This window comes from Elgaria multicarinata, chromosome 8 (assembly GCF_023053635.1).
Source record: "Elgaria multicarinata webbii isolate HBS135686 ecotype San Diego chromosome 8, rElgMul1.1.pri, whole genome shotgun sequence".
Taxonomy (NCBI): Eukaryota; Metazoa; Chordata; class Lepidosauria; order Squamata; family Anguidae; genus Elgaria; species Elgaria multicarinata.
Window position 1 is genome coordinate 92,455,933 of NC_086178.1, and position 20,396 is coordinate 92,476,328.

At 41.5% G+C, this 20,396-nt stretch overlaps 2 protein-coding genes across 2 annotated transcripts in view; one reads left to right on the forward strand and one right to left on the reverse strand.

The window, feature by feature from the left end:
- LOC134403180 (cadherin-23-like) overlaps positions 1–20,396 on the forward strand; it is a gene marked incomplete at its 3' end in the record, with an annotated part of 380,609 nt that overhangs the window by 297,459 nt on the left and 62,754 nt on the right. Inside the window, exons 15-18 of the mRNA XM_063133286.1 lie at positions 4,850–4,914; positions 6,421–6,658; positions 13,318–13,423; positions 13,518–13,645. Coding sequence (XP_062989356.1) covers positions 4,850–4,914; positions 6,421–6,658; positions 13,318–13,423; positions 13,518–13,645 — 537 coding nt within the window. The remainder of the gene's footprint in view (positions 1–4,849; positions 4,915–6,420; positions 6,659–13,317; positions 13,424–13,517; positions 13,646–20,396) is intronic.
- Positions 1–20,396, reverse strand: part of LOC134403006 (prosaposin-like) — a 298,719-nt gene that overhangs the window by 56,884 nt on the left and 221,439 nt on the right. The gene's annotated exons all lie outside the window — the stretch shown is intronic.

Consider the following 20,396-nt stretch of genomic DNA (forward strand, 5'->3'; position numbering starts at 1 on the left):
TTATTCTATGTCAGTAATAAGGTCCTTTGAGTTTTGGCATGAAATGTGTTCTGACACTGCTTTTCCTCAAATCCATCAATCTCCAAGAAGCTCAGACAAAAATCAATTTAGAAAATACATTTTAAAAAAAACTAGATAGTTTGGGATTTTATTCCTTATTTCTCATTTTAAAATACAAATTTGTCCCCTTTGTCTTTGCTGCCACCATTCATGCATATTTTATATATTCATTAGAGCCAAGATTTTAAAACACCCACAAATCGCACTTTGCTCACCCAGAATGACACTGTGAGCTTTACACACTTTCTTGGGAAGGTTGATATTATTTATTTATTTTTTTGCCATGACCAGATTGTGAAATCTGTCACAGCTTCAAAAAATTTGCAAGGACATCATCCTTGTGATGAAGGTCTTAAGATTCTGCTAAGGGTGAGAATCCCTCCTGTCTCCTTCCTGTTACTTATGCATTAACATTTCTAGCACTCCTAGAAAAGTTGTGCGCAGAAGAGCCTTCTGACCAGCCATAACCCTTGTACTGGTTAATGGCAGGTCTCCTGCTGATTTTATTTAATTGCATCATAAATAGAAGTAGCAGCTTGTGTATCTGTGTACATGTCTGCCTCAGCTTGTTCCCTCCATGCACAAGTAGGTACAGAGAACCAAAACGATTGTGCTAAGTATCTAAAATTCCAGCCGATTCATGCTATCTTTTGGGGTACAATTTTCCCAATTTAGGGCACAATCATATGCATGTTTAGACATTAAAAAAAGCCCTACAATTCCTAGCATGTTCCAGCCAGCACCACTCAAAATGAAAAGAAAGAAAGAAAAGAAATCAGAAAGAAATCAGAAATTGGGCATCTTCATGTGCTAAGCCAAATGGAAAAAAAGAGAAACAAACGAATCTCAGAAGATTACTGAAGAAAAATGTTTTATTTATGAAAAAGTTTGTTATGCCTAACACTTCCAAGTGTTACCACTCTTTGGCCTTAGCTAGACCTAAGGTTTATCCCGGGATCGTCCTGGGGTCATCCCTGCCTGCTCCGGGGATATCCTGTGTGTCATTTACATGAACAGGGATGACCCCGAGACGATCCCGGGATAAACCTTAGGTCTAGCTAAGGCCTTAGTCAGAAGTGTTCTCCCAAAAGACAAAGGTGCCCCCTATCCAGGAGATAAAGGGATTATTCCTATGATGGTGATACTCCAAACACATTAAATGTAACTGCTGTAAATTGGAGTGCTTTCCTGAATAAAGCATACTTTTTCTTAAGAGTCTTTTGAGGTTCACCTCCCTCTTTTGGTTTGGCAGTCTAAAAGAATCAGAGGTTTGGCAGGCTATGTGAGTCAGTTTAATCTATGGTTGAGATCCATTGAGCCTCAGAATGTTAAACTGACAGTGGAGAAAAACGGAAAATGGAACGCAAGGGGAGAGAGGGAACTGTCCTGCTCAACCCAATAATGGTTTATGATGAGTATCCTGGAGGGAAGGATCAGAAATTGTGCGGATGAGTGCTGTGAGGTTAAAAAAAAAAACACCCATCCTTTGCCATACTATATATGGTGACATTTCAGGAGGAAGGAAAGGAAAAAGGCTATGAAACTGTTATATTTTTTCTGGTTCCTGGGGAAGTCCTATTTTAAAAGAATGAGAGTTGATTTGTCACATGGGAAATGGGTATTCTTTATGATTTTGACATGTTGTTGAAGATGGAATTGACCCTGGGTATTATGAAGCAGCTCCTTTGAGTAAATACTTGCAACTTTCATCCATGGCAAAATCACAGTTCTTACTGAAAATGAAGTTCCTTTATGTCCATATGTGGAGTTTTATGTTCCTTCTGTTTAAGAGCGTAAAGTTGAAATTTTTGAGCATCTGGGACTTCATGGCTCTTTTCCTTGAACTTTTCAATTTATGTAGACTTTATTTGGTCACATTTTTCATGCCAGTAATTACCCAATCTGGTAGCCTCCAGATGTTTGGGTCTACAACTCCCCGCATTTCTGATGATTGACCATAGTGTCTGGGGCTGATGGGAGTTGATGTCCAAAACATATGAAGGGCACCAGGTTGGGGAAAGCAGGCATAGTTGATCATGGTTTGCAAGTGGTAGTGTGTTGCAATTGGTACAGGTTTCCAATAGAAGTGATTTTTGTGAAGGAAATAATTGAGGGCTGCTGCATTATATGGCTGGAAATAATAGATATAACAGAAAACAGTTGATCACAGACATCCAAGTGTAGACTTTTTTAGCCTATGAAGACAGAAATCTAACTATTACCTGGCTTGATGTGATCCTGATGGAAGCCATTTTGATTAGGGAAAGGGGATGCTTCAGACTCAATGTGCTGGGCTTGGCACAAGCCATCTAATGAAAGCATCCCAAATCAAATCCTGGCTTCTTAGACAAATCACAGTCTCCCAACCATACTCTTTCTATGGTGCAGTCCTTATATTGTGATATATAGGTGATAATTGATGTTGGTAGCAGTTGTTTATGATAAAGATGTAGAGAACACACAAAGTCAGACTGTAAACTCTACGAAGCCTTCTCTAATCCTCCAGATAACCAGCATAACTGAGACTCAGAAATGCTGAGAGATGTAGTTCAAAACATCTGGAGGGCACCAGGTTGGTTAAGTCTGCTCTAGGGTTGAAGAGGAAGCTGAGTAAGAAAAGAGAAAGTACTCCATTTTGTCAATTGCCTCAAGTGAAGGGGCAATTCGGAAATACATTACAGTACAGTATGGTACATAAATAAATAGAAAAGAAGCCCTGGAGTTTGTTATTCATATCTGAATCAATTTGGACCCAGGATCAGAATGATTAGAAATAGAAACTTCAATGAACTTCTTCTTCCGGGCTGTTTCAGGTTGGTGGCTACACTGTTTCCTTCCTATCCAAGGTTAACTTGGGGTGGTAGCAAGAAATTAAACAAGGATTCACGATTTTGCCCTATGTCTGATAAATTTTGATTTAACAACTCTTACCTACTAGTTCGCTTGGCACCTACATTACATGCTTTTAGACGCCAGGTGAAGACCTTTTTATTCTCCCAGCATTTTAACAGTCTATAAATAAATGTTAACTTGGTGTTTTAAATTTGTAATTTTGCATTGCTGCTGTTTTTATCTGGTTGAGCTTTTATATTGTATTTTATATTATGGGTTTATACTGTTGTTTTATACTTTCAATGTTTTTAATTTTTGTGAACCGCCCAGAGAGCTCCGGCTATCGGGCGGTATAGAAATGTAATAAATAAATAAATAAATAAATAAATAAATACTAGTGGAAAGCCCATCTTGCCACAGGCAGTAGTAGTCTGACAACGATTGAATGAAAATACGTTTGGCATTTTCCTTGCAACTGGAACAACTTTTAGGGGCCATTTCCTTCTTGCCATCTCCCTTCCTCTCTCAACTTTCCAATTAAGTCCCGCATCATCTTCCCTTCAATGAGCACCCCAATAATATGACCCCTACCCACTACATTAAAGCAAGCCTCCCCCCGCCATACCAAATGGGGTCTTCCAACCCACCTCCCTCCTTTTCATTCACCCACATAATTAGCCACCCTCCTTCCAATGAGAACCCCGTCCCATTACATCAGTGGTTCTCAACCTTCCTAATGTCGCGACCCTTTAATACAGTTCCTCATGTTGTGGTGACCCCCAACCATAAAATTATTTTCGTTCTTCTCTACACGATCCATTGTCATGGGATGGTTTGCTAATGAAAATAATACATAACAATAGCTTTAATAATACAAAAGATGATACATGATATAGTTCAGTCAATACAGTTTCCTAAGACCATCGGAAATATGTGTTTTCCGATGGTCTTAGGCGACCCCTGTGAAAGGGTCATTCGACCCCCAAAGGGGTCCCGACCCACAGGTTGAGAACCGCTGCATTACATGAAAGCATGAAAGCATAGACAGACCCACCCCTCCTCTGTGTTGCAGGGAAAGGGTGTGTGGAACACCCCTACCCATGAAGCCCCACCTCCACTTTTACCTGGGGCTGAGATGGTGGGACGGAGAAGAAAAACAGCTGCCTTTCACTCACTTGTCTTGAGGCAGCACCATCCAATGTAGTGCTGGTCTTGTGCACCACCCACTACTGCCACATGACCCTCCCATTCTCTCCCGCCTCCCCACCCATAAATACAGACACCCCCACCCCCACACAGTCACACAGGGCATCTCGGGAAGAGCAGCACCAGCCTCTCCCTCCTCGCTCTTTGATTCGCCCCAATCCAAGTGAGAGTGGCCAAATAATAATAATAATAATAATAATAATAATAATAATAATAATAATAATAATAATAATCCTGCCTGTGAAGCAAAATGAATAAAAACAAAACCAACCAGAAACAAAAAAGGAAACCAGGAGAATACAGGTAATGGGCATCGAAAACTCATGATGTCACATCAGGCGCCGTTTGACATATTCTTTTTTAAAAAATCATTTAGCATTTCTTTCAGTTTCAGGCAGAAAACACATGATGTCAGATGAGGTGCGGTTTGGTGTGGAATAAATACATCGGCTTTAACCATAGAGCAACAGGAGACTGGTGCAAAACATACTGTTTTGCGATTAAAGCTGAAGCTTTGAATTTTTTCAAAGTTTCAAAATTTTCTGCATGTTTACAGTGTTCAAACTTCAGTTTTAAAAAATGAGCAAAATCAGTCTTGTAGATCTCTTGTAATAAACACTACAGGAATGTATTCTTATATACGGTAGATTATCCTGGTATGCTTTAATATGCTGTAAAAGGTTTGAGTTAAACTCATTCATAAGTAAATCCATTACTAGCATTGTGTTTTCTTTTTCTTTTTAATTTTTAGGCAACAGACAATGATGTAGGCTCTTACGGAAAAGTCAGTTATTATTTCAGTGATGATCCTGACAGGTGGGTGAGGCTCTGATTCCCATTGTTAATAGGATGCTAAACTGAGACAAAATCCTGACTTATTCTGTGGTCATCATTTGGGGGGATCTTTGTATGTTTCTGAAAAACATGAACCAGAAGGTGGAAATCCAGCCATTTAAAAAGGTGCTAATGTTGGATTGGATTGATGGTATCCCTTGCCTTAAGTGAGAACTTGGTGAGAGAAGTTTTGCCATCAAGCAGAGAAAAATAGAGCTTAATGCCCAATGAGACAATTCTATAGCATGTCAAGGAGCAACCAATAGAGGATAGGTGTTACGGGCTAGAGAGGGCAGATAAGAGAAAGCATGCTAAGAAGAGATTTGATATGATCCCAGTTAAGGCTGAGATAGAATTCTAGAATCATCTGCAAATGTTGCAGGGGAGTTGTTTGGATGGAGCCCTGCTCTATATGAAACCTCTACATATTGGAATCTGAAGGGGCTATGCAGGCTTCCAACAAGTTGGCCTAGCATGGCCTGAGGAAATAATAGCTTCTTCCTAGGTGAAGGATGTGGGCTTCCCAGAATCATGTCATTTCCATATACCCAACAACATCCCTAGCCTGTCTGCATGGTGATTATTTCCTTCCACCACTGCTCACTCTCTGCACCTCCCTAGTCCAATCATTCAAAGGGGGCAGAATGGGTGGCAGAGAGTATGATGCCCCTCCTGTGGAGGTTGCGACATGCTCTGAGGACATTAAGCTCAAACACATGCCACTGGTCAGTTGCACATTGCAGGATCTCTCTGTAATTAAGGCATACTTCAATTTGGTTGTTACTTATTTAATTATGGAACAGAACCTGCAGTTCAGCTAGCAAACGAATTATGTAGCTGAACAGTTAAGATTGCTCCATCCTGCAACCTAGCTTACTGGCCTTGCATCAGAATGTCCAGAACTGAGGTGTGTCTGATCTGAAGAGATTGTACAAGAACCTCATCCAAGAACCTGAAGGCCAGACTAGAAGGGAATTAGTGCATGAGGATTCCTGAAAATGTTACCAAAAGATGGCACCGTTCAGTGTTTGGCAGGTCCTTTGAGACTAGCCAGCTCTGCCTCTGCATCAAAATTACATGGATTCTAGTCATGGGAAGAGGATGTAGGGTGGAGCACCTAATAATGTGCTGAGAGCCTCTTCAAAGAGGTTCAGTTTGAAGTGACAAGTTCCTGCTCACTATATAGGTTCATGCAAGCACCTTAGCAAACTCCCCATTCATTTTAGTGAAAGGAAGACTAGGATTGGTTTTCCTGTCTGCTGAAGTGCTAAAACATATTACATTCAAATTTTATAATGAAAAACAGTGTCAAGAGGTGGCAATTTTGAGTGTAGGCATGAAGAGATGGCATGTTTAACCCTTTTGTTGCTGGCTGACTCAAAAAAAAAAATTCACCCCCTCCTCCAGCTGCTTTCCTTCAACAGGTTCTAGATGCATAATTTACCTGGGATTCCTTAACTAATATTTATTTGCTGTTTTGGCTTCTAGATTCTCACTAGACAAGGACACAGGCATAATCACACTGATTGCCAGGCTGGACTTCGAGACAAACCAACGCTATACGCTCACTATTATTGCCAAAGATGGGGGCGGGGAAGAGACTACAGGAAGAGTCCGCATTAATGTCCTGGATGTTAACGATAACATCCCCACCTTCCAGAAGGATTCCTATTTGGGAGCTCTGCGGGAAAATGAACCTTCTGTCACTCAGGTGGTCCGTGTGAGGGTAAGTAACTGGTGTTTAGAACTCCCTGATATAGTTACTTATAGAATCCCCTGATACACTTATTTCACGTGCACAGAATATCATTGTCAATTTAAGGCCGCTTGTGATGTGACCAGTGTACGTGTTGCTGGAAAATGTGTTTTAGCCCAGCTAGAACCATGCTTGTGTGTTCAGAAAAAATGTCCATCATGTGTACAAATCATGCCACCATTATGAATGGTTCTGAGGGGATGGAATTCCACTGGAGTCAAAACCTGTCCTGTATAGTCTGGGTAGTGCTGCACAGAATTTTTGTGAGGTTTGATTTTTGCAGCAGAACTTGCCATTGCAGGGGTGGTGAAAACATACATTTAAAAAATCATACCTTCCATTCTTGCATGCATTTTTCATACTTGTTCACACCATGTTCCCTTATCTGCTAAGGCTTGGTGGAGAGAAGGGAAAGAGACCATGTTGCCATTGCCAGAGCCATCAGACCAAGCGCTCTTTTTTTGGAGTGCATCTTCCAAGGCAGATCTCATTGAAAGCAATGGACATGCAGAGGAACATATTCAAATGTGAAGGATTCCTTCTCTGCTGTATTACCTTCAATAGGATGCACTTCCCTCTTCCCCAAAGTTGCACTTTTTCACAAAGGGGTGTGAAAAAAATCCAAAGGGAGCAAAACTATTTACAAAAACGTGCCTCCTATTTCATCTCATTTAGAGGGGGAAGGTAAACAAGTCACATATAGAAAACTGCCAGTGCCTCTCTTGATAGCAGCTATGCTGTTCATGGCATACAATGGAAAACATCTGCTCCGCTAGGGATAATGGTATGCAAGGCTTTAGACGTCATATCTATTTGTCAGTTCTCACAAGAGAGAAAGGTTAAAAAAAAACACTGGTTAAAATGATAATTACATTATCTCCTGTTTTCTCACTTCTGTATTATTTCTGTGTTGCTTTCTTGTGATGCTTTTGTATATATTCAATAGGATTTTTTTAAAAAAATTACATATTTTGGGAAATATGGATGCCGTTCATAAGCAATCTAGAGCAGGAATTATAAGAGGAGTGTGCAAACTTAAGGTTTGTGGGATCATCTTTTAGTTTTTGGACTAGTACCCTGAGGTCCATCAACCAGAGTCAAGTGCAAAATAGTGGCTCAGGAAAGCAGACCTCTAGACCTGGTTCGCACGTAGCAACAACCCATGGATTGTTGGGGCCACGTGGGAGTGAGGAAGTGAGCATGCTGCCTTGTGGCCACTTGCCAATTCTGCTTTGCATCTCATTTGCTGCGATGCACAAACCCAGAACTCTGAGTTGTTGTGGGGGAAATAACCCAGAGTTTTAACTCATGATTTGCTGTTAGCTTAAAACTCTGGGTTGCTCTTTCCTCAAAAATTCAGAATTCAAGGTTCAGATGTCATGGCAAACAACCCAGGAACAGGGCGTTCCTGGATTGTTTTGTAATCCAGAAACAAAGCAGAAGCGGTCATGAGACCGTGCTCTTGGTTGCTCCTGCACAACCCCCACAGCCTATAGGTTAAACAACGCATAGCTTGTTGTTAGGTGCAAACGAGGTCATACTATTTATTTATTTATTTCATTTCTATACTGTCCAATAGCCAAAACTCAGTTTACAAACGATTAAAAACTTAAATATATAAAACATAATATAAAAAACATTTACATACCAAACAATTTAAAACAAAGCAATAAATATCATGGGACTAGGTAAAAAAAATTTATCATACACTGTCAAATGCTTGGGAGTAGAGGAAAGATTTAACCTGGCACGGAAAGGATGACAATGTTGATGTCAAGCAGACTAAGACATGCTGAAACCCTAAGCCATATCAAGATTCAGAAGCCCCATGCTATAAAAATAAAGAGAAAAAAGTATATTACATTATAATAGGAAGGGTAATGAAAGGGTACCACCCAGCATTAGGGGGTGCTTGTAGTTAAACAGTGTTAGATAGCCTTCTCTGAAATGTCTATAAAAGTACTAATAAAATAAGTTGATTTGACCTTCTTTTAAACTGGCTCTTATTGCACTTATTGCCTCCAATATTAAATGCTGTGTTGCCATGTTTTATCTGTATAAGGCAACTCTGCTGTAAGTCACACCAGACTTTCCAACATATTTAAGCCCAAGCAATTTTATCATAGTTATTTACGTATCAGTTATCGCCAACATATTTAGAGCTCCCTCATAATATGATCCCCTAAGCCATGGCTTACTTGTCTTGCTCCTAAATCCAGCACTGCCTCACTTAGAATGGAGGACCAAGTGTCATGAAGCAGCACCCCAAATTATTATCCGCAGAGGATTCCAACACCTCAGCCTGACTCGAGCCTCTTCTGCAGTACAAGAGGACTCACCCATGCAAAGGCATTATGAAGCTTGTACATCCCCAGGATCCAATTCTCCAAAGGAATCCCAGGAAGAGGTTCCACTACCATTCTCAAGCTCTGAGGAGTCGGGCTCTGAAGACACTGCCATGCCACAACTACTTCCATATCGCCACAGCCTGAGACTGCTAAACCAACCAGGCCTCTTTACTGGTCAAAGCATTAGTACAAGTAGAGGTAGAGGACAAACTAACCAGCCTAAAGGCCAGTAGCATCCTATTTAAGCCACAGTCCTATTCCGATCTTTGTTGGAGCAATTTACAGACAATCCTGTCTGGTTTCCAATCCTGACACCACTTGGCGCTTTCCATGATGCTGACCTCTTTCTGCCTTGATTCCTGAGGAACCTGATCCAACCTGATTCCTGGCCCTAATCTACATCAAGCAGGATATTGCACTATGAAAGCTGTATGAAAGTGGTATACAAAAGGCAAGAGCCATGCCAAGGAGAATATAGCACTATGAAAGCGGTATATAGTATGGGTCAATGGGCCCCAACAGTTGTCAGTAGTGTGGCTCCTGCCTTTTATATACCACGTTCATACCGCTTTCATAGTGCAATATCCTGCCTGGTATAGATTAGGCCCTGGTCAAGTTCTGATTTCTACCAGAACCCTGCAATCCAAGCGACATCTGAGAGCATCATCAGAACAGCAGGGCTCCTCTGAGTGCATGTTCAGCCCAAGAATTGTTCTCAATACCAGAACTTAGCTCACTGTGTTTTTACACAAAAATCCACTCTTGCTTTTCCTGTAAGCATTATTTATTTCAGTAGCCTAGTTTAGTAGGATAGAGCCTTTTTGTTGTTGCTATTGTTAAACAGTTGAAAGTCAGAAACCCTTGCAGATCATTTGTACACTGCCTAGAGATCTACCAGTAGATTCCAATCAACCTTCTGCTCACCCTGAAGTACAAAAAAGTATAGGGTGCTATTTATTTAGAGGAGGCATACAAGAGAGAGAATGAACTTTTTCACAGGCTAACTTTGGTCTTATGGTTTATACAGGATTTGTTGAGAAATGTGACAGGTTTGATGAGATTGCATGGTTGAATATAAAAGTGGGAGGAGACAAGGATAAGAATACTGAAATGCAGATGCAGATATTTGAAATAATTTATTGTCATCTGTATCTGCTGTCAGTTGGATATTTAATTGCTTTGAATGTTTATTCTTGAAAGGGGGAGAGTTGATGTTTAAGCTTTAGGTAGCATGCCAGTTGATACTCTGTGCTCCTAAGAGGTGCAGGAGCATGTGAATTGGTTTCTATGCCTCCTGGCTCAATTCATTAAATCTGGAGCATAGGAAATGATAACTTCCATGAACCTATGAGTAAATGACATTCTCGACATGGACAGGAGTCTCCTGGCTTTAAGGTTTAGACCTACTAGGCTTCGCCTATCTGCAGCAAGCTCTCTTCACCACTGGTTACTCCCAATCAAGTGTGAGTTGGAAGGATGCATTTGCCGGGTGTGGGGGTTGTGTTGGAATCCCTGCATAGAATCATAGATCATAGAATCATAGAATAGTAGAGTTGGAAGGGGCCTATAAGGCCATCGAGTCCAACCCCCTGCTCAATGCAGGAATCCACCCTAAAGCATACCTGACAGATGGCTGTCCAGCTGCCTCTTGAATGCTTCTAGTGTGGGAGAGGCCACAACTTTCCTAGGTAACCAGTTCCATTGTCGTACTGCTCTAACAGTCAGGAATTTTTTCCTGATGTCCAGCCGGAATCTGACTTCCTGTAATTTGAGCCCGTTATTCCGTGTCCTGCACTCTGGGAGGATCGAGAAGAGATCCTGGTCCTCCTCTGGGTGACAACCTTTTAAGTATTTGAAGGGTGCTATCATGTCTCCCCTCAATCTTCTCTTCTCCAGGCTAAACATGCCCAGTTGTTTCAGTCTCTCTTCATAGGGCTTTGTTTCCAGACCCCTGATCATCCTGGAATCTTTATTGAGAATTCCTGAGAAAGCTCAGCAAAAACAGAGTCCATTATGTAGTGGCTCAGGAGGAGCTCACCCATCACCATGTGCTTTAGGCACAGGATTTTTACTGAATCAGATTTCATTACACTGCAGGTGACTGGGAATTACCTTGAGGCTCTCTGAAATTTTGTGCCTGGATTGTCTAGGTAATGAGAGTACATGAACTAGGGGGAGCTTCCTTTCCATCTCCCACAAATGCCTGTATCCTCTCCACTTCAGCGTCTCTTGTGAACACTATTGGAGAACATGAATGCTCCACTAAATGGAGGCACAGCACTGCTGACAGAAGAGGCACTTCCATTCGGATGTGTTTGAAATGTAGGAGAGGAGAGCACATCCCACTTGAACAGCCTTCATTGGCATGACAAAGCTTTATGCACATTGACAAGCTACACCAGTGTACACAAAGCAATGAGCGGAGAAGAGGGAAAGTCAAAAGAATTTCACAATATTTCACATGCTATAAATGCAGAATCAAAAGCAGAGGCTCACTCAAAAGAAAAGGTTTCTGTGAATAGAGTCATTACCCACATTATTCTCATTTGAATCATTTTTTAAATCACTGTAGGAAAGGGCTAGTTGACCTATTACTTGCTGATGCAATCCTAACCTTTCCCTACTAGAAGGCAATTAAAATCAAATGTTTTCCTGAGCACTGTTAGAACAGCCTCAGGGTGTGTACATGCAAGTGTAATTTTAGAGCGATCTTCAGGCTGTGTTCACATCACACATGTTCCCTTTTGATAAGCTCTTTTTGCCTTTTCTCTTCCTGGAATATTCTACTGCTACTCTTTGTGAGTATGCAGCATTAAAAAAAATCACTCAGCCAGCTAAGGTACTGACCTATCCACCGGAAAGAGAGAAGCCTTCAGCCTGCCACTTGATGTGTCCAGTTAGGTTTCTTCTCAGCCAGGAAATATTCTGCCTCAGCCTTTCATTGGGATCAGATTCACTAGCTGGAACATCTTCAGCCCAATATTCCACGTGACAGCTTAGTTTCCGCCCCAACTAGCAGATCTGCTCCTGATGAAATGGGCAATACTTTTTTATGACATTTATATCCTGCCTTTTTTTCTTTTGCAAGGAACCCAAGGCAAGGCAGCTCACATAGTCCTCCTCATCTCCATTTTATGCTCGAAGCAACTCTGTGAGGTTGGCAAGGCTGAGTCAGTGACGGGCCCAAATTCACTCAGGGCATATCTACACAAGGGGTTATACCAGGGATCGCCCCAGGATCATCTCTGTGCGTCCACATGACACACAGGGGATCCCAGGGGCAGGGAGGGATGATCCCTCCCTTTCCCTGGGATAACTGGGATGGCTTTAATCCCGACTTTTCCCGTGGTCTCGGGATCGTCCCGAGACTGTGGGACGTGTGGGCAGCCATCCCGGTTTTGTCCTGGCTCCTTGTGAGTGAACATGAGTTGCCGGGAACCAGGCACGGAGCTCCTCAGGTGCTCCGTGCCTATCAGGGGTGGGGAGGGGAGCGGGAGCAGTTGGGTTTTTTTACCTATTTATTTTCGCCGTAGCACTCGTACACTCCAGTTCATCTTTCTTTTTTAAAAAATGGCCGCCGTGACGGGCACGATGCCCAGGATGTCGCATGGCCACGTGTGCACTGAGGGGGAGGATCTCGCAATCAGAAAATCGTGAGATCCTCCCTCCTGGAACGCCAGGAGGTCTAGACATGGCCTCAGTGAGCTCCATGGTTGAGTGGGGAATAGAACCTTGATCCAACACACTAAGCACTATATCACACTCGTAATGTTCCTTAGTCTATCTGTTCAGACATCATGTGGATGTCTGCAGGGAAATTAATTCCTCTCTATTGAAAAAAGCACTTTCCCACAATAGAATCCAGAAATGGAATCCTGCATCTGTTACCCCACCCAGAATATGATGTAACTTGCACTAGTTTTCTTGGGAAATATCTGAGAAAGAGTTGAAGCTCAGAGGTGGTTAAGTGTTCCCCACTTCCCACAGCAGTGAGAAGTTCCTGACTTTGGCTTCTTTTCCTGGAGGAAAGGTCACTGGAGGCTTGTGGCATTTGTGTAATATTTGACTAATTTACAAATATACAAGTAGAGCATAAGTGGGGGCAACATGAGCATTCCTAGCAGCCTGCAAATCCACTGCCCCACATCAGACGCCCTAAGACCGGTATCTGCACCCCATTTCCCTAACAAAGGATCTGGCTGGGATGGCTTGACCAACATTCATAATTATAACATAGCCTATTATATGTAACCCAAAGGTATTTCTTCTGATTTAACCTAGGCGTCTGATGAAGATTCTCCTCCAAACAACCAGATCACTTATAGTATTGTGGATGCTTCTGCATTCCGAAGTTACTTTGACATTACTTTATCTGAAGGTTATGGAGGTGAGTCCAAGCCATGTACATATGTGCATTATGTTCAGACTTTTAAAAATGTCTAATGTCAGTAATTGCCAACACAGGCTTCTTGCCTTTTCAGTGATAAGCGTAGTCCGCCCTTTGGATTATGAGCAAGTTCTCAATGGAGTTCTTTACTTGACTGTAATGGCTAAGGATGCGGGAATCCCAGCACTCAACAGCACTGTCCCCATCACCATCGAAGTGTTTGTAAGTACCCACAGTGTTTTTTATTGTCTTTTCTCCTAATACGTATTCCTATTCTGAGGAGAGGATATGTTTCTCCTGGTGTTTCATATGTAGCACACTTCTTATTCAAGGCAAAGCAAGGATTATTTACTCTTCCGATAAATGAGCTAAATGCTACAGCAAAGTGTTACTAAATCCAGAGACAAACAACATTTTTCTGAAGAGCTACTGTGCTTTGACGGGGGCAGGCCGGGAGGCAGGGCCAAGTCAGTTATACCCAAATCTCAACCTGGAGATTCTCCAGCTCAGGTTCCTTGAGTTCAGGGCTTCAGCTGATGGTGCTGGAGTGCAGCCACCAAGTAGTCTGTGCACCCAGCTAGGAAGCATGTTTCTATTCTATAAAGCCTAACTAATCTAGAGGCTTCATACTGCCTGCCAGTTGCAGGGTTTGATGTTGTATGACCCCGTTTCCTTCTTCACTTGAAATGCGCTCTAAGCCCTAAGCACCCACTGTCCATAATAATTCACTAGGCTAGATTTTTGCCTCAGACCCTGACATTCCTGGTTCAAGCCCTGGGGGCCATGATAAATGCCATTTCCTATGGTGTATGTACTTTTTTTTGTGGGGGGTCCAATTGTAATTGCTAATCGTATGAATTTTAGAAGTACCACAAAAGCCTACAAAATCTGTTTGAGCAAGAACCATAGTTGGAAAAGTGTGTTCACATAGGGCAACTATGGCCAGATCTACACTAAGCAGGATATAACACTTTGAAAACATTTTGAAGACTGGATAGGGAGTGTGTCCTGGGCCTCAACAGTTGTGACTACTGTTATAAACCGTTTTAAAGCCGTAGTGTAGATCCTGCCTATGTCTCTGTCGTATCATCTTTAATTACTGCATCAGACAAATGGTGTCTCAAACGTAGTGTTGTATTTGCTTTAAGATATGTATATTATTCTTTATATTGTTCATTATACTTCATTATTTGACCTGCCTTCCCTTTTATTTTACTGCCATCCCTATTATGTCTTGTTTATAACTGCAGGCAGGGCCTGGTTGTTGTTGTTTATAACGTACAGTGCCTAGTTAGGATCCTAGGAAGCTGCCTTATACTGAATCAGTATGAGTCCATTTAGCCAGTATAACTCCATCTAGCCATAAGTCCATTGGTCCATCTAGCCATTAGTGTCTACACTGACTGACAACGAGCTTCTCTAAAAAAGGGATTTATAGCATACTCATGGTTGGCCACTCATGGAAGTTGGTGGGTCCATTACAGAACATCATTTACAGCCAGGACATCTGCGTATCCCCTGGAAATTGTGGATTTGGAAAAAAAAAATGTCGTAATATTCAGAAAAAGCAATATCTCTCTGTCACTTGATGGCACTTTCTCATTAAACACAATGGGACCTTTCCAGGAAGGGAACAAATCACGTGGTTGCATGTGAAGGAACGTGTCGCGATGGTTGGTTGATTGCAAGGAGGAAAGCCACAGTAAGGCACAGGATTTTTCCTGTGGGTATAGAAGCTCAAAAGCAATCAAGGATTTCTGGCAGGACGTTTTCAGCTATACCTGAAGATAACAGGGACCGAACCCAGCACTTTCTGCATGCAAGTTAATTTTATTCTCAGCATCTTATTGTCAGAAATACCTGAGCAGGAGCTCTACCCGCCCCCCACAGGTGATTGTAATATGTAAGAAAATGCCTTAAAGAAAGAGTACAGGAAGCAGAACTTAGAGCATCTCTACATTAAGGGGAAATCATCTTGCTTACCTGGGGCTATGTGCTTCCTTCTTCTTTGGCATGATTGTTATGGACTGAGAGGGGCAAGCACATGGTTTGAATTGAATACCTCCGCCTCTAAGTATGGTCCATTCATTTCCATTGAGATATTAGCATCTAGTGACGGAAGATCCCACTTTTCCCCAGATATTACCACATTAAATGGTATATTTCTTTTTAATGTTGACTGTTTTTAACTTTTGTAAACCGCCCAGAGAGCTTCGGCTATGGGGCGGTATATAAATGTAATAAATAATAATAATAATTAATAATAATAACAATTAAAAGTGTTTCTTTTAATAGCAGGATTTCCAGGGGATAGCGCAGGAGACATCCTGGTTTTGACGATGGCGAGTAAACTTCCATGAGTGGCCAATCGCAAACTTCCATGAGTGGCCAATCACAAGTATGCAATGAATCGCTCCTTTAGAGGAGCCTTTGGAATCTCACTTTTGTCCATTACAATTGGGGACACGTTAGTAGAATCATGGAGTAGCATCCGGAATAGATTTAGTCACCTGATGCTGCATTAGAATTGGTGATAGTGAGGCTGCTGGTGGTAAGAGAACTGTCTTCCATTTCTGTTCTATCTAGCCTTGATAGCCAGCCTCAGGAGAACCCTCCAGTGATTCCTTCATAAATTTGGGGCAGGTGCAAAGCAAAGGGGTAAGGGAAAAACACATCAGATGCCTGACAGGATAATGACTTGATTCATTTTTTTCCTTCCGTGAAGTCCAAGAGGATTAAATAGAGAATACTCTCTTGTTTCCATCTCCCCCCTCCCTCTCTGAAGATCTAAAGGTGCCTGAAACCAAACAGTTCTGATTCTGACATGAATATCAAATGCACATTAGCACTTGAAGTGACTGAAATTATCAGTCATTGAATCAATCACAGCCAGCTGTTTATTTTTCAAATGCTTGCTGTCCCCGGCTGAAATGACTGGCTGCTGTTGTCCTGAATCCTGATGCAAACATTCTTATCAAGAATGGTGACGTGCGCATATACGTTGGTAGCAGAGTTAGTGTTACTGTTACTCTGCAGGATTAAATCAGATTGTCAAAGTGCAACAAGCAATGTGATTTGAGAAAGCAGTGGAGTCTGCTCTCTTGATAACCTTTCAATCTTAGCTGTGTCCTAATCAGATCAGACTTATAAGTGGCAGCAACTTATTGACCAAAGATTGGGGGATGATCATTGTTGCTGCGAGAATTGACTGATCTTTCTCCTTGTCCCTTTCATAGGATTGTGGGGGAGAAGTAAGAAAGAACTAGCAAAAGGGGTTTAATTGAGGCTAAATACCTTCTTCCCATAGCTGCTCTTTGGACGGTGTAATCCCATCTGTCTAAAGACCACACTTGAAAAGGTCATTTCCTTCCAGTTGATTTTGTACATGGGTGATTTCTAAGTAGCTGTCACATTCTGCGCTTTCGACCAAAAGGGATTTTCTTTCTCAACTGGAAGGGGGAAAAATACGATAATGATAATGATGAATTGGCTCACAGAGGTACTTAAGGAGCTGAAATGAAAAAGCAACTGTGTGTGTGTGTGTGATGGGGGAAAGAGGGAGTCTGTGTAACAGGGTAACTTTTTTCATCCTCTGCTTGTTGATTTTTAATAAAGAAGTGAAACTCACTTTGTAGATTTCCCATTAGGGAACAATAAGCTTTTGTAGAGGGAGCCACTGAATTAGAACTAATATTGAGCATGATACCAACATCCTAGGAAATATCACCACTAATAAGTTTCTCTCTAGCTCTCATTCGCTGACATTCTAGGTACCATTTTGTGCAGTGAGCCAACAACTTTAACTGTGCTTAAGTATATAATAAAGCAGACTCATTCCTTGGCTTCAGGTACTGTTGATTTACACACTTTTCCATCCCAGAACAAATGCTTTCGAGTTTCTCTTGGTCAGTATCCAATGGGGCTACTCTGCCTCTTCTGTTTCTGTTTCTGTTGTGCTCATGAGTCCCACTGCTTGTACTCATTTCCAGATTGGAACAGGTCAATGGAAATGCCTTCTGCGAACTCTGCTGACTTGCTACCTCATTCTGGAAACTAGTGTTTCCGCTCATTTGGGGTTATTTTTAGAAGCCTCGTTGCTCCATTGCACAAGCGGTGAGTCCCACGAGCACATGAACACAATAAGATACTACCGCCTTACACCAAATGTTAAAGGCTCAGTCCTTCCTCTCCAAAAGCCACTTCTGGAAAAGCCGAAATGTTTTCTTTCTCTGAAGGCGCAACTGTAGACAAAGACGGCTCTACTATTGTTACGTGATGTGCTCTCATTAGATCCATGTACAAACTTGCACACATGAGACTTACACCCGCTTATAAGGAATCTTTTGACATTGGCAATAGAGCGTCTGTGGCTAAGTAAGGCGATTCTTACTCAAGAAACTTACAGCACTGAAGGGGATAACGCCACAATGGCACATTTATTGAGGTTGAAACAAATACAAAGGCACAAGCTAGTTTTGGGGAAATTAGCTGAGCAAGTAGAAGCTTAGAAGCAGTTTCAAGACTGAAAAATAGACTTTTTGAGACTTAAGAGCATACACACAGAGACAGCAGGGGAAAGAGTAGAGGGAATCTTTAAAGGCAATATACCTTTCTTTGGGCTGCAGCCATTTCCTGTAGAGCAGAACTGGAGAGCATTGCAACTATTAGTCTTAGGTGAAGAGGAAAAGAAGACAGCGAGGCAAAGCACTCACCCATGGCAGCTTGCTCTCCAAGCTGGAATGTGTAGTCTATTCTGTGATTCTGGTTCCAAAGAGAGAGAGCTAGCCTGCCTCTTCTCTCTAACTTGAGGGTTTTTGTGTGTGATCTTATCTAAAGATCTACTTGCTATGGGAACAAAAGAGGGTGATTTGGGATGATGGCTGTACTTGATGCAGCCTGGAGTTCAGCAACAGGGCTATATTAGCATGTGTATGACCAGGTAAAACTCTTGCCATCCAGCATTCATATTCTGTTTAGTTTTACCCCTACCTTTGTCTCTGGGAAAGGCATTTGAAGAAGTCTATCAGGAAATGGTTACTTGACCTAGGCCTTCTGTGAATGCTCTCAGTCTGTAGGTGGGGTTTTGGGTCGCTTCAAAATGGAGTCAGTACTGCTCACAGAAGCTACCTTGTAACACTATGCAACTCAAGCCTCTGGAAAGCTAACATTTGCACACAGTTGCAAATATTGCAGAGCTCTGCCAGTCTAAAAGAAAAGGGTTCGTTTTTGTGGTCGTGCTACAATCTTGATAAGTCTAGTTTTCCAGGTTTTTTATGCACCATAAACTGTAGACTTGAAAAGCCAAAACTAGTTCCCATAAACACCACTATGATGCCTGAGTCGGAAACAGACAGATATAGATTTTGGTGTGACTATCACAGGTACCTGGTGGATGGTGCCTATTTTAAGTAATAAAAAATGTCCCCACAAACACACCCAAAGCAGTTTTGGAACTGTTTAAAAATATTTTATGAAAGGGTGGCTGCATGACCTCATGATAAAAAGAAGTAAATGCAGTGTCAACCTCTTCCTTCCAGCAACAAGGTCTTATTCTGCTTAGTGTTCCCAGGAGTGAAATGGCTAAACCACGAGCTGCTAGAGGGATGGATATTTTTAGAAGCGGGATTGCTTTTTCTTGTGAACACAAGCCCTGTGTAAGTTATATGTCCAAGCTGGGACCTCAAGAACTTGCTCTAGGGATGGGAGAACCAGGAATGTTCAAGCTTGCCAAAATTCTGTGATCTTCATTTCAAAGCTTGGTTTTAATTTGCGACCTGATTTTTGGTTCACTCTAACAGAAAAAGTCTATATTTCTCTGCACATTTTTCACTTTCTCCCCATTGACCAAAGTGCAAAAATGCAGTTAAAAATAAAAATAAAAATGAGCATTTGAAATATATAAAATGTAGACAAGCTTGCAATGTCCAGCAAGTGTTTTGTCAGATATTTAGACCCATTGATATAAACAGGACTAACCTCTAGAAAAGTGGATACACAAGTGAGAGAGTGTTTAAATTTAGCATCTTACTTTTCCCATGTTTCCTCCTCCCCCCTCTAATTCTGCCCCCCCCCCCCAAAAGGCTAAGCTTAATGCAGTTGGAGCTACCCAGGATAGATTTACTTTATAGTGTAGGGAGGACAATGTGCAATACTGGGCATTGCAGAAATCATGAGTGATGAAAAGGCTGATTAAAGACCACCTGCTCCACGCAAAAATAGCAGAGGATGGCAATTTAATTATAGTATGATGGGCATCACTGGCATGTGAAATTACCTAAAATATTGACTTTAATAGCAAAAGCATCCGTCAAGGTTTAAGGGCTAGGGTAGCACTTCCTCACTTGCAGCTTTGCAACTGTTCCTCAGATGCAGCTTTCTGACTGTCTTTCTTCTTTCAATCAGGCTTTTATCTTGAGTAGCATTCAAGAAGCCTCTAGTTAAATATAAAGCCTTTGTGTGAGGTGTGTTTTAATATAATAGAAATCTTATATATTGCTTTCGATTGAACTGAAAAGGAAAGCATTGACATTAAAAGTGCCATTTCTCTCAGAACAAAGGGTAATATATCTTTGGGGCTTTTAAGGTTTGCAAGCTTTTAAATACACATATGCTTCACCATGCATAAGTATTCAGAGCAAAAAAAAAAAAACCCAGGTAAAACTACACCTTGCTATCTTTAGGGTAATGACTAACTGGCTAGAAACTTAGGGGCTATTTTGTTTCTTTTTTTAATTCTAGGTATTCTAGACTATATTGTAACATTTTCTGTGCATTTTTGTTTGTTTAATTATTGGTATAGAGAAATGTCTTCCTCTAGAGAAAAATACATGGAAAGGAAGTTTTTAATGACTACAGAAACATTTTTTTCTATATCCATTTTCATGCTGGTCTACTCAAACAATCGTAAGATAAAGAATAGGACAAAGAAGCAAACAAAATAATTGTTGTATAAGCAAAACTAGCGATTAGTTCT